Source organism: Gossypium hirsutum, chromosome D05 (genome assembly GCF_007990345.1).
Source record: "Gossypium hirsutum isolate 1008001.06 chromosome D05, Gossypium_hirsutum_v2.1, whole genome shotgun sequence".
Lineage (NCBI taxonomy): Eukaryota > Viridiplantae > Streptophyta > Magnoliopsida > Malvales > Malvaceae > Gossypium > Gossypium hirsutum.
In genome coordinates, this window is record NC_053441.1 from 3,029,954 (window position 1) to 3,043,714 (window position 13,761).

General features: G+C 37.3%; 2 protein-coding genes across 3 annotated transcripts; both read right to left on the reverse strand.

Annotated features, from left to right (window-relative positions):
• Nucleotides 1–1,439: 1,439 nt before the first annotated feature.
• LOC121217522 (ethylene-responsive transcription factor ERF017) lies at nucleotides 1,440–2,176 on the reverse strand. Its single transcript, XM_041093129.1, has one exon. It carries the CDS (start codon nucleotides 2,053–2,055, stop codon nucleotides 1,627–1,629), a length of 429 nt encoding a protein of 142 aa, XP_040949063.1. The 5' UTR covers nucleotides 2,056–2,176; the 3' UTR covers nucleotides 1,440–1,626.
• A 2,434-nt stretch (nucleotides 2,177–4,610) lies between these two features.
• On the reverse strand, nucleotides 4,611–11,757 carry LOC107907087 (auxin response factor 19). 2 transcript variants are annotated; one of them, XM_016834300.2, is made up of 13 exons: nucleotides 10,957–11,757; nucleotides 10,142–10,254; nucleotides 9,954–10,049; nucleotides 9,770–9,826; nucleotides 9,486–9,641; nucleotides 9,292–9,376; nucleotides 9,007–9,097; nucleotides 8,723–8,887; nucleotides 8,406–8,601; nucleotides 8,065–8,203; nucleotides 6,171–7,978; nucleotides 5,257–5,447; nucleotides 4,611–5,170 (listed from the first exon to the last, which is right to left on the reverse strand). In XM_016834300.2, exons 1-13 carry the CDS (start codon nucleotides 10,997–10,999, stop codon nucleotides 4,990–4,992), a joined length of 3,321 nt encoding a protein of 1,106 aa, XP_016689789.2. In that variant the 5' UTR covers nucleotides 11,000–11,757; the 3' UTR covers nucleotides 4,611–4,989. The 2 variants fall into 2 exon arrangements, with proteins under 2 accessions (XP_016689789.2, XP_040949064.1); XM_041093130.1 differs by lacking the exons at nucleotides 10,142–10,254; nucleotides 10,957–11,757 and having other exon boundaries at nucleotides 9,486–9,654.
• Nucleotides 11,758–13,761: the final 2,004 nt, after the last annotated feature.

Below are 13,761 nucleotides of genomic sequence, written 5' to 3' on the forward strand. Positions count from 1 at the left end.
AATTTAAAGTACTATCAGCAAACAAACAAACAAACAAACAAACAAAAAAGCAAATCAAATGATGATATAGCATCATGAAATAGTTTTAAAACTAAATTCACTTCCTTCTAATGTCACCAATATCACTCGTTCAATGTTCTGGCTTACCAAAAGCCACCCACCCATCCTGTAGTGAATGTGCTTGTAGATTTGGTGATGGAGTGCAAGTTTTATGTTATCGTGGCATCACCTTTCGAATGGTTGAATTCCGCAGTACTGTTCATCGGGTAGCAGCAAACCTACCGCACCAGGAACAAGCTGTTGTACATATGCCCGTGAGTGAATACGGTGGTGCACAAGTAACGAGCATGATGCATCCACAGGGTCATCACGCTCTTAAACAGCCGGCCATGGCAATGGAGCTAACCAGACAATCTATGAGGGTATGGTGGATACCAAAATGCATATGATTATTTACTAAATATATAGATAATTAATATTTGTGACCGTCGATGCATATGAATTCCATTGGCACCCTCTTGTCGGCAAACATGATGATTTATTGCAATAAACGTTAATTCCACTATGTGTTGGTAAAGAATCCCATTAAAGCTTTATTGCAGCGGCGGAAGCTAAGCTATGATGCCTACCCAACATCTTACTTTTTTTGTTATGAGATTCTTTTTTTTTTTCAGATCTATTTTAAATGATCAAATAATGCCTCCCTGTAGTAGTTAATTGAAAATGAATGTGAAGCAAGCAATTCAGAATTGTCCAGCCAAGCTGGGCAAACCATGTGGTTCATACAACGACATGTGCTCGGAAAGCCAAGCGGTAGGCATTGAAGGCGAATGCAAGCTGTTTTACTACATGTTACAAATTTGCTTCAACTAAAAGATGGCAATAAGTTGATTCATTTGAATGAAAAAAAAATGAGAACGTTTCCACGTTTCAGCCCAGACACCATTCATGGGAAAACAAAACAATACACGGGTTTCCGTTAAAATAGCCTAAAAATACTCTAAATGTCATGATGAAAATGAACCTACTTTGGACAATCCTACATAGAATGATCTTCCGGTTACTTCAAGTTGGGGTTTGTCCCAAAGCTACTTAGAAAAGTCAAGCCGCAATAGAAAAAGAGAAAGAAAAAGAAAAAGGTGGTTAAAAATCAAAATCAATAATGGTTTCTTTTTTAACTTGAAATGAAGCTCAGAAACAAGAAAGCTGTTAGGTAGTGGAATGAATGTTTTGTTTCTAATTGGCTTATTGCGTTGAATCCCAAGTCACGAGTTTCAGTACGACTAAAAGACAACAAGGGTCCTAGGTTTTTTTCTTTTTAAAAGATCCAACAATTGGACAATCTTAAGCTTTTTGGGTACTGAAGAACGTATGGAACACAAATCGTTGAAGAACGTATGGCAAGCAATTCATTTTAATTTTGCATATTTGACCCAAAATAAACGAAACGACCTGAACGAAGATTCAATAAATAAATAAATAAAAACATGAAAACCAGTTTCAGAAACTTTCCATCTACAAACATAACAAATCTTTACCTATCAAAATTTGCATGGCACTAACGTCGGATCTAGAAATGAACCATTTTCAACTAATATTTCAGGGGAAAAAAAAGATTGTAGAGAGCTAGAAAGTCCAAACACCAGGCGAATGGAAATAAGCACGTCCCGATCTGTCTCCGACAGACCCACCGCCAAAATAACACTCAGTGTAAGAATTCCCGGCAGCAGCAGCCGCTACTTCCGTTTCTTCTTCTCCGGCATCCCTACGTGCGTGCCTGAAAGCCGCTTCTTTGATTTGATCCGGTGTCAACTCATTGGCGTCTGCTATATCCGGAGGATTGTCGGGAAAGTTAAGCTTTGCCGAATTCCCACGCAGACAAAAAACGGCAGCGTCGTAAGCTCTAGCAGCTTCTTCTGCTGTCTTGTAAGAACCCAACCATATTCTTCCTCGGCTATTTGGTTGTCGTACTTCCGCTACCCATTTCCCCCACTTCCTCATCCGTACACCCTTGTAACGGCCGCCGTCATCCCTTTCCCCGATCGGCCTCACCATTTTTTCTTCTCCTTGCTTGATTTAATTTTTGTTGGATTATATATTTATATACCGAAATATGAAAAACGAAGGGCTGATTTGCAAAAGAAGTAGTGAAAGTAGGAGGCGGCAGGAAGGGGGGAGCGCGTGGATATTTGAGAAACTGCCACGTACATAATGGAGGAGGAAATGCCTGGGAGATTTTTCGGTGATGGGAACGTGGGGATTCGACGTGGAAGCTTGAGGACCGTCAGATATGGATTGGGACTCAACACGTGGGAGGGAATTTATTTAATTTGATTACATGTTTGGTGGACACGTGGAGGATGTTGAGAACCGAGTGAGGGCTCTTTGCGCTGTTAAAACTTATTTTGTATTTTTGTAGACGGTCGAAGTACGGTGAACTGTCACCTAATTCTATGTCTGTTATATTTTTATTAAAACTTAAAAAATAATTAAACATAAAATTTACGACTATTATTTCATACATGCAGTGGCAGAGTCAAAGGGTCTGACAGGTTTTCAATTTTTTAAAAGATTTAAATTAATATATAATAAACTTACATTTTGACTTTTTAAAATAAAAAAAAAAGTTAATTCTCTAAAAATTATAATTATATAAATTATTAAAATTATGAAATTTCAGTTTTGCTATTAAAAATTTTCTAATTTCGTCCACGCATACGAAAGATTTAAGGTAACATGTTTGCAAAAAATAACATAGGCGATGAGTTAGAAGAGCTGATGGGTAATGATCAGTTCCAAACTTGGGCCACCTTAACTGCATATTTCATGGTTTTGATGAAAGAGAAAGTTGTTCCTTTATTTGATTTTAGTGCCTTTCTTTTTCAAGCTTATGCATGTGACATCCTTTTTTTTCTCAAATATTTTATTAATTCTTATAATTCATTTCAGCATTAAGCGGGTGTTAATGGTGGTTGAGATCTATCGTCTCTAGCTCCTTAGTTGAAGACATGGAGTCAGAAAGCGTTTTGATTTTGTTTGAATCCTCTCCTTACGTGGAGTTTAACTTGCCCTTTAAACTTTGTATGACATCTTTATATTATCTTAATGCCAATTAGAATGTTATGAATGATTGAAAGTTCATTATCACCCAAAAAGAAAAAACAGTTTTAAAATTTCCTTCTTTTAATAAATAAAATTTGTATGGTAGAATATAAGATTCAACCCATTATTTTTTGAACCGTTATGTGATCTAAAATACAACAATTGATGGTATAAAGATACACATAAAATTACTTTAATTTTTTATCGGTGTAAGTGAATTTTTTTTCTTTCAAAATATACCTCATATAACCTGCTTATATATAGTCCAATGATATTTTATCATATGTTTTTGGTGATTGTATTTGATAAGACAATTAAATTTTAACTCAATTGATGTTGATATGAATATGGATGGATATGAGTACGAAATTGAAAAATTATAGTATTTTGAGTTTATACAATGCCATACAAATATTGGCGCCTCCAAGATGTCCGGATCCAACTCTGGATGCTAAAATGCCCAGAATTAGGGTGATCCGTTTTGGAAACTCAAAAGAAACGATTCTGGAACTGAAAAGAAGAAAAATCAAATCCAGTGTACACGAACCCACTGCCAAAAGATCCAGAAACGACCCGTCTATGCCAACTCACTGTTTGAATTTGACGATGACGTCGACTCCGTTTGAAACCCGTAGTTGGACTGCTCCAAATTGGGTCCTGGGAGGCTCCAAGTTCGCCGCAGCGGCTTGGACTTGGGTTGGTGTCAAACACCTACCGCCGGCCAATATCGGGTCGGTTGATCAAGCAAAGTTGAATTTAGTGGCGCCACCGCGTCAGCAAAAAGGAGCGGCTTTCTCGGCGGCGTCATAACATCCCAACAGAATCCTCGAGGGAGGGAGAGAGTGATGAGCCAAGGAAAGAGAAGCGAGTAAATTTGGAGTTTGAAAGCCGCAAAAGCGACAAATTGTGGAGACGTCGTAGATTTCAGGGACCTGGGCCTGGTCCTGGAGATGTTGAACACCAAAATCCCAGCTTGTTGGAAACTTTGATATGAATCAAGACAAAACAATCCCCCTTATGGCTTATCCTATATTCCATTTGTTCTTTTCTTTTGTTCCCACTGCCGCCCATTGCTCACTTTCCTAACCATTCAACATTCCATGTTATGAATCTTCATTGACTATAGAAATTTCGAAGAATCTTCCAACAGAATGCCTTGTTGCATGTAAAGATACATGCATGCAGTAGTTTACGATCAATTTTGAACCAATTTTATCAATGCATATAGTGGCTCATAGATATATATAATGATATCATACAGAACATAATATGATTGCCTGAAAAAGATAACTAAAACAAATTAAATAAGAAGAAATTTCTATTTTAGAGCTTTGGGTTCTGATTTCTGATTCCTTAGAACAAATATTTGTAGCGTCAGATTTCGCATATCACAAGGGACATGCTTGATATCAGGCCTGGAAGGTTTTGGCTGTCAACTTTCTGTTGCAACTCCATTGCGGCCTTGACAAGAGCTTTGATATGAAAAAAACCAGAAATGGGCTGCAACATGAACAAAAATTGATGCTAATTTTATCTGCCAAGTAATAGATAGCTACAACCAAAGTACACATCTTCTGGATAATGTGCTCTATATCATAGCATTTACAGGAGAGAATGTCAGATCAGCTCTTTGAACATGTTTATTTTATACATCAATGGTCCCTTGCCTCTTGTTTCCTTCTGAACCTTAAGTCATCATTGGAGAATCAACGAAGGACAGAGTCAACTTACACCACCGGATTAGCTCAATCACCCAGGCTAATCACTTCTCTTGAAGGACTGGACTGCATTGTACTCCTTTGAGTGAACAAGCATACAATATATTCATCCACAGGCCCGGGCAAAGTTCAAGGGAAGAAGACATCTCAATATCCGAATTTAGAAACATCATCTGTTAAATGAGACTGCTGAGGTATCATCATAATGTCCTCTCCATGCATTTCCGTTTTCAGTCCCACTGCAAGCTTGATTGGGAACTGACACATTTCCAAGATTACCATCCAAGCTCATCTGCTGTACTTCTGCTGACGACAGTATCTTTATGCTTTGAACACAACTTACAAATTCTCTGCAAAGATTAATAATTCTGAAAGTTAAAAGACTGACGGAGACCAAGACTAAGAGTCAAAGTTCAAATTGGGCTCCTTCACTTACTCCCAAGGATCGTCACCAACAAGTAATATGTCATTTTCATGATCCACATAAACTAATTTCCAGTCAGAACTTTGTGGATCCTCCAGCTGCCCCTCGATACCGAACATGCGGGCTAGATCATGCCGGAGTTCATCATACCCTTTGTAGCGGGTCACATCAATTGATCTTCCCACAGAACCACGCTTTTGCACCTTCATGAGTTCAAACCAGCATCAAGCATATATAATTTTTCAGCAAGAGATAAAGAGGCTTGTTCATATTCTAACGAGAATCAGAAAAGGCTTTAGCAAGTACTACAACTGTAAATTTCCATAAAGTTAATCGGGCAAGCAAATCAAGGATTTGTAGATTAGGATTACAAGATGCAAAAGATAATGCAAGACTGAAAGTGAAACATTTGAGTTAGAAATTTTCAATTGCATCAGTCATAGAAAGCTATACATAACTGTTGGGACAATATCAGAAAGAAAAGCAAAAAACTTTACAGGTCAACAATATATTACAGCTTTCTCAGGTGGAAGGTCAAAACAAGGGAAAAGCAAAACTAATGTTCTACAACTTGATGTTTAGCTGAAACAAGATAAATGCCTTATGACATACATGGATCACAGAGACAGACTGATGAAACAAAAAGCTATTCATGTTTAGAGATCAGAAACCGTCTAATTGCAAGGTTGCAACATCTGATTACGCCTAATAAACCAAGTTTTGAATTTCAAAAGACAAAAACTATGTAGAATTACAAGGTTTAAAACTGGCCTCGCTACCAATCTTGTTCCAGTGTACCTGTTTAAGCAATGCCTAAAACACTCCCTATAAAAATGCTCTACCTTTTCTTTCAAGAAATTAGAACATATCTGGAAGAGACAATAAATGAGGTAACAAGCATAACCATAATTTGTGGGTACACACACCTTTGTATATGTTCGCATGCGTTGAGTTTGGTTGGTCCACAATCCGCCATTTAAAACCCCTGTCTCATTTATGGCAACATCATTTGAGCATCCTGTCTTGAAAGGTATATTTGGCACACCAAATGACTGACAGCTTATTGCAGCAGTAGACAACTCAGTGTCAATATCTCTTGGGTTCCCACCATAATTAGAAAGCATGTTTTGAAGATCCTTTTGAGAGTCATATTCCCTTGTTAACAAAGTCTCAGGTGCCAATCCATCAATATTGGCTGTAAAAGGAAGATTGTTCCGAGAATGTGATTGGACATCACCTTCCAGAAAGGTAAGGGAGGCATTATGCTGGAGGGTGCCTGCGTCCAAGCAATATGATGTTCCAGAAGAGGATGCTTCTAATTGGTCTGTTACAGAACTTTTGTACTTTGATTGGTCTAGTCCTCTAGAGGTGGGCGGCTCATGTTTGATTTGAATGTCAGGCTTGCTCAGGAGCTCTTGAGCTAGTGTACTTGGAGGCTCAACAACTGGATCTGTCATCAATATGGATGGTACATGGTGACTTCTGTTTATAAGGTTTGATGGGGAAACCTGACAATTATTGGTAGAAGATAAGGTCGAACACGGTGGAGCATCTCCATCAATAAGACCAGAATTGCTTCTCATTGCCATAAGTTGTTTGTTCTGACTTTGGGATTGATGCACTGAAAGTTGTTGAGGTTGCACAAACATCGATGTTGAGAAGCCATTGCTACCCAGTGGTTGCACCTGGCTCTGAGAAAGAGGCAACTGCTGCAATGGTTGGTTCTGTTGATGAGTTTGCTGTTGCTGCAACATTGGAGGCTGCAGCAGTGACCCAGCTGCGGAGAGTAATTGTTGAGCCGACTGCTGCTGCTGCTGCTGCTGCAATTTTTGGAGAAGTTGTAATTGCAGTTGCTCCGAGAGGCCCTGCTGTGATAGTTGCAGAATCTGCGGCTGCTGCTGTGTCCTCTGGGACAGGCTTTGCTGCAGTTGTGTCTGTTGCTGCTGCCTCTGCATGAGGTTAGGTTGCTGTTCCATCTGCTGCTGAACCCGTGTATCTTGTGGTAATGACGTCAAAGGATATGAAGTCATATGAGCGGAGAGGGTAGTTTGGGTAGACAGGCTATTGCTTGTCAACAATTGTTGCTGCTGCAAGTGAGAGTAAACAGCTGGCTGATGCAAATTTTGATTTGAGATCTGGTTAGGAGCAACAATGCCATTAATTACTTGAGGTGGTAGGGTTGGTTGTTGTTGCAGCGGCTGCTGCTGTTGTGGCTGTTGTCTTTGTTCCTGGTGGATGTGTTGCTGTTGCTTTGGAGATGGCTGTGGCTGAGGCTGCTGTTGATGAAGAAGATGTGACTGTGGCTGTGGCTGCTGCTTTGGTTGTTGTGGCTGTTGTTGCTGCAATTGCTGTTGGGGTTGCTGCTGCTGATGTTGATTTAGCGGAGTCTGCAATATCTGCTGGGGCCAAGTCGTAGGTGCCTGAGGCAACTGGTTGACTTGGTTTGGGTTAGCTTTATTAAATTGCATATTCGGTGCAGGTAATACAGGAGCTTGAAAATTCAATAATTTGGAAGGATCATCAATGCTAAGGTTATTATGCAGTGGATTCAAAGAAACCGTTGATGGAAAGAATCCTGATTGAGCAGCTGGAAACTGATTACTTTGTTGCATATTCATCCACTGAACTAAACTCAAACCAGGGAAGATTGAACTAGGGGTACCTCTCATACCAAAATCATCTCCAAGCCAAGGCATAGCTCTTTTGAAAGCGTTCTCGACATCAGAATCATCATCTGCAAATGCATTTTCAGAAAGATCTAGAAATTTCCACTCTGTCCATTTTTACAGCAAGATTTATCCTAGTAAATATGATTTTTACCTGGCATCCCTGGTTGCTTTGGAAACCTGGGTCTGAAAAAAGGAGGTGGACATATGAAGAAAGGAGATACAACAGGCTCAATTTCCCAAATTGAAACTCGCCTGGGCCGTTCTCCAGCTGTAGATTCATCCCAACCAACCTGTTAATAATGTAGCCAAGTCTTTATAAGTTATTATAGAGCAATGTATTATGAAAGAAACAAGAAGATGTAACTTGCTATCAGCACATGTCAATGATGTGTTTCCATTGAAACCATACCAGGCATCTTCTGAAATATAAATGCCAAAGAACGATAATGGTCAACAATTGTATTCATGAATCGCACTATGTCCAAAGAATACCTGAAGATTGCGCCATTGTGAGTTTTTCCATCGCACAGGATCCAGGTCGCTGATACCAGTAACTGTACCCATGTATCTTCGTACTCCAGACTCCTCAGTCTCAAACATCATTCTAAACCGCATGCCAAGAGAAACTTGGGTGTACATGGCTTTGTAATATTTCGCTAAAGGTACCACAAACTCAGAGGGGCTTGCCCTATCAAAATTATAAAACTTTTGAGACTTTATATTAACATCTTTTTTCCTTTGAAAATGAAAATTGGCGATTAAAGAGTAATGATGAATCTAAGAGCAAACGAAATATGTTATAGCTATACCTTGGATTGTAGAATATAGTAAATGGGCTGAAATTTGCAGCAGCATGGGCTGCAGCAGCAAGGATCCCTATATGCATGCTATCACTAGAAATCACTGATGACGAGAGAGCCGGCTGTTGTCTATTAGCGCGCCTTAGACCCAAGAGAAGCTGTGACTTCGCATCTCTACATTTAAGTAAGGAGTTTCAGTTGAGCAGCGAAATGACAGTCATCTAGTTGATTCTATCAAATACATGCAGACAAACACATGTAAACAAACATATGTGTATGTATATGAATCTTACCTTATGAAAAGAACAGAATCACCAGCAAAGAGTCTTTTTGTGCTAACAAAGACGCTCCAACCAGTAGTCAGAAGGTGCCTCTTTGGTTGACCTGCAGAGAAGCCATTATGCATTTCAATATATTATTCCATTTCTGACACCTATAACATACATAAGGTACACCATAATATGTTGAAACAAAATAAACCTGGCATCACCTTACAGTATCAGTAATAAAGAACATAATCAATTCCAGTACTCTGCTTGAGAAATGAGAAGAGAGCAATATCTAGGATAGAACAATACCTCGATAAATATGTCTAAAAGTCCATGCATTTTCATGCAAATCTCTTGCTACAAGCTCTTGAGCTGGTGGTTGCATGGAAAAATCCTACCAAACATCATCATTTAGATATTAGGAAATTAAACACAAAATGCTTACATCTCATATTTTATCAGATCTTAAAATATAAACCTAAATATTGAAAGTTTCTACATACCAGAGGAGGGAAGATCTTCTCAGCTGCTCGACGAGGGACTGAAAATCCGCCGTGAGTGCTAGTATCACTAGCTGTAAGAGTCTTGCAAAAGAACTCAGCAGGTTGCCTGCTGTGCTTGAGGCCCATATCAGATGCCAGTAATGCTTCCTTGTCATACTGTGCAGAAGTACTATAAAGATTCTTCCCATCTTTCACTATATGTGAAAATTTAAGAGAAAAGAAAAAAGGAAAGAAACAATTCTGCCATATCCATTAATTAATTCTCTAATTAATAGCTAACCTACTTTGTTTACAGGTTGAAGTGTCATCTGGGCATAGACCTCATCAGTTTCTGGATCAGCCTGATTGAAATTTCAAATAATTCAAGACATTAGCCACTTCATAAGGTCATATAACATTAGTTGCATTTTTATGTCATTTAACCATTACAAAGTTATCTTGTGATAATGGTGGTATGCTCATTCTTACATGCAATGTAACATTATGAAGGACACAAATCAACTTGGAAGGAAGGTTAGGGTAACTTGGTATGAAATCAGTCTCCTTCTGCATTGATGCTGCAACCTGAACAAAATTTATTAATTAGAGAAAATTTTGATAGCTGTCCAGATTCAGAACGATTATTCCTTGGGAAATGAATGAAGAAAGCGACTTACTTGTTCGCTGTGGCCTTGAGGAAAATAAACCACCAGACTTCCAATTGGTGGCAAAGAAACCAGTGGTCCAGCACAAGCATGCCATAATTCTGAATTGATACTCTTCCTATCTCCTGCTTTCCAAAACCAACCATAACAATATGAAACATCCCACAAAACCACAAAAAGTCATAAAAATTATTTAAAGCATGTCAACTACCAAAGAGTTCTCTATATTCATATTCTGTATAACTTTAAACCATCGACAAGGCAACAATTAACTGTATAGTTTCAAAGCAAAAAAAATAAAAATCCACAATTTCCTGGCTTCAAAAAATTAATTCTACTTTTTCCCAGATAGCAAGTTCACAGCAAAAAGTTACTATGAATATTCCTTTATATCAATTATGGCTTTATGGTTGGACTTCACCCAAAAAAAAAAGATCGTTGCATGTTTCCTTTCTTCTTCAATTTGCAAAATGATGAAATGAGGAAAGTTGCCACACAGTTAATAGCTATTTAGCTTCTAGTTTTGTTTCTTGCTTCTTTCCATTTTTATCAAAATGGAGCTTTATATGAACTCTTTAAAAAAAAGTTTCAACATTTTACATGAAAAAAAAAGTGTAGCAGTAAAACAAAACCAAAACATCATAACAATTGTTTTAAGCCAACAAGAGGGATCTGCATAATATAGGAGGAAATCCATAAAACATAAATATGTACTAGTAATAATTAAGAAAATCTCTAACTGCTCTGAACCAAAGACTATTTTGACTCAAAAGGATAACAAAAAAACTGAAACAGAATTAAAAAGAAAACAGTAAGAAAGATCAAACCTTCAGCAGGATTTGCCAAAAATCCAGTTGGTGGAGCCTTCATGCTTACTAGTTTGAATCAATTACAAAAATACCAACTTTTTTAAAGGAATCCGATAACTTTGGTTGTTCCAGAGATCAAATATCTTCACCATAAAGTTACTTTCCAAGCTTTTATGCTATGAAACAACAACGCTTCAAGAAAAAAATCCTTCGTCGGAAAACTACAGCATACGCCGTTGAGGAGAGGAGCCACTTCTTCCATTCACATTCAAGTTCCTAATAAACTAACTTGTAGAGAAAAACAAACGCCAAAACCTTGTTCTTTTCTCAGCTGTATTTTCCGTCATTGTCTTCATAACAAGCTTTGATTCGCACAGGATTTCAATTACACGAAGCATCATCTTGTTAAAAAAATCAGATTCCGTCGATGAATCGGTTTGAAAAAGCCGAATCGTAGAGTACTAACTGCATGGTACGCTAACAACCGGTTCAAAAACTTGCTCCTCACTTGAAGTTCACCTTTTTCGTTCTAGAATCCGACGAGAAAAAGAAATTTAAAAAGAAACTTTATGGGATCAAGGAGAAGAAAGAGACTTGTCTCCGGAAAATCAGAGAGGCAAAGCAAAAGCAGAGCTTAAAACAGCTTTTTGTAGCCGAAGGTATAAAATTAGAGATGGTAAATAAGAATGAATGTAACTGTTGCGCGTGATAATTGGCGCGTGGTGTTTTGGTACCAAATTTTCAGTTTTCACCGCAGGGAAATATTTCAAGGTTTGGAATTTGGGGAATACGCAGGATGAAGGTAATTTTTATTCGGGGTTGGCGGGATTATGATCGAGTGTGCGCCAGATATGGAAATATTCTTATGCTCCATGACGTGGCACCGCACTTTAAATATTTTTAATGTATATTTGTTGTCAGCCGTGGATTGCAATTCTTTGTTGGTGTTTCGGGCCCACCAACTTAAAACATCATTTTGATGATTTCTTGGGATCTTAATCATCATTTCCTCATGACTGAAATCACCCATATATTTTACACAGTTATTATTTTGTTTTCTTCCACCGGTTAATGGATAATCGGCAAAACCGAATGAAAATGAATAAATTATATATTTTTACTATATTTTATTATTTTAATAATTTATATTTTTATAACTTTTAAAAGATTAAATTAATTTTTTATTATTCGCGAAAGGATTAAAGTGTAGTTTTATCATTATTAATTTAAGATTTTATAAATTATAAAGGGTTTAAATTAAAAATTTACCATTTTAAAGGTCAGAGTACATGGCTTACGCAAATAATTTTTACTTTTAAACAAATTTAATAAAAAAAAATCACCAAAGTTGAAACTTGTATTTTAAAGAATTAAAATCAGATGGAGCAACATTTTCTTAAAATTAAAAGTTAAAAATTAAAAATTAAAATTTACTCCATATGCTAAGCCGTCTTCCAAAATTGCAAGAAATGGAGGCGTAAAGTTGAGAATCAACTAACTTTGAAATAACTCATCACAGCCAAATTTTTATTTAAAAAATCACCTTAAAGTTTAAACCTATTCCAAATTACATATTAAAAATGAACCCCATAGACTAGACTAGGCTGGTTACTTCTTCTCACATCTTTCTAAAGTTGTGCATAATTAATAATTAATTTTGTACTAAATTTTGAGCATCACACCTCACAAAAGAAATTTAGTAGTGAAATATAAAAATAATTTGCGTTGGAGCTAGATTGTCAAAGCTAAGATGCTTAGATTTGATTTCATCATCATCATCATCATCATCTTTTTTCATTAAATAGGGAATTCAATAGCTATGTTATCAGGTAGATACAATTGTGAACTAACTATGTAATGGTTCTCATCATTGCAATTTCTTTATATTTTCTCCAAGGAATGAATAATACACTGTTTTGGCCATCATTTCCCCCATTAAAGAGATTGTTTAGGACTTAAAGAGTTATGGCCAATTCATTTTAATTTATCATCCATATAACTTAGCTTACTATTCCAAGAAAAAGGACAGAAATTTGTGATAGAGAGAGAGATCCAATGAAGCCCAGCCAAAGGAGCTCCGAGGAAAAACCCCCCAAGGTGGTGCAAACTTTGTCGGGCCAAACACCTTCAACTCCGACCAAATTGTGGGGTTCTGGTTTCCATTTGTTATTTTTATTTTATTTCCTTTTCCCCCCATGCTTGAAACTATCATGAGTAGCCACGGATTAATCTCTGGTTAATTTAGCCACTGCAGTTTCTCTGATTAAAACCCTTTTTTCCATATAATAAAAATATATATTATACTCAGATAAGGGAGCAAGTGGGATTCCCATAGTCACCATCCCTTCTTAAACAAATATGGTCCATGAAACTGACAAATTCTAAGCCAAAAGTAAAAAGTTTATGTTTATCATCACTCATTTCGCTTTTGCAGCTATGCGCCTCACCATAGGTCCAAGCTCTCAAGTTTTGTTTTAGCTACCATGGAGGAGGAGCTTGCAAGTTATTGGGTGGGTGCAAGCTTCGTGAACAATTCGATTTTAAACAACATGCCATCACTTTGCTTCCATTCCTACAACAAAATATATAAATAGTTATTTCGGGTTTGGACTCAAGTTATTGACTTTTTACCATCCAATTTAAAATTGGGTTAAGTAGATAAGATTAAATGTTTTACTCCAAAAAAAAATAGAGTGTATATTTGATTATTGCTATGACGATCTTTAGTCACATTTGAGGTTCTGAAAAGTGGCACTTACATCAAGTCTGACCAATAGAAGCTTGCTTTTACAATTCTAATATCTGATCATTCTGGTCCAGCTG

Coding starts and splice junctions, on each gene's coding strand:
- LOC121217522 (XM_041093129.1), bottom strand. CDS start 2,055: ATGGTGAGGCCGATCGGGGAAAGGGATGACGGCGGCCGTTACAAGGGT.
- LOC107907087 (XM_016834300.2), bottom strand. CDS start 10,999: ATGAAGGCTCCACCAACTGGATTTTTGGCAAATCCTGCTGAAG. Junction 8,602..8,722: donor ACTATATTCTACAATCCAAG/GTATAGCTATAA, acceptor TAATTTTGATAG/GGCAAGCCCCTCTGAGTTTG. Junction 7,979..8,064: donor AAAGCAACCAGGGATGCCAG/GTAAAAATCATA, acceptor ATGCATTTGCAG/ATGATGATTCTGATGTCGAG.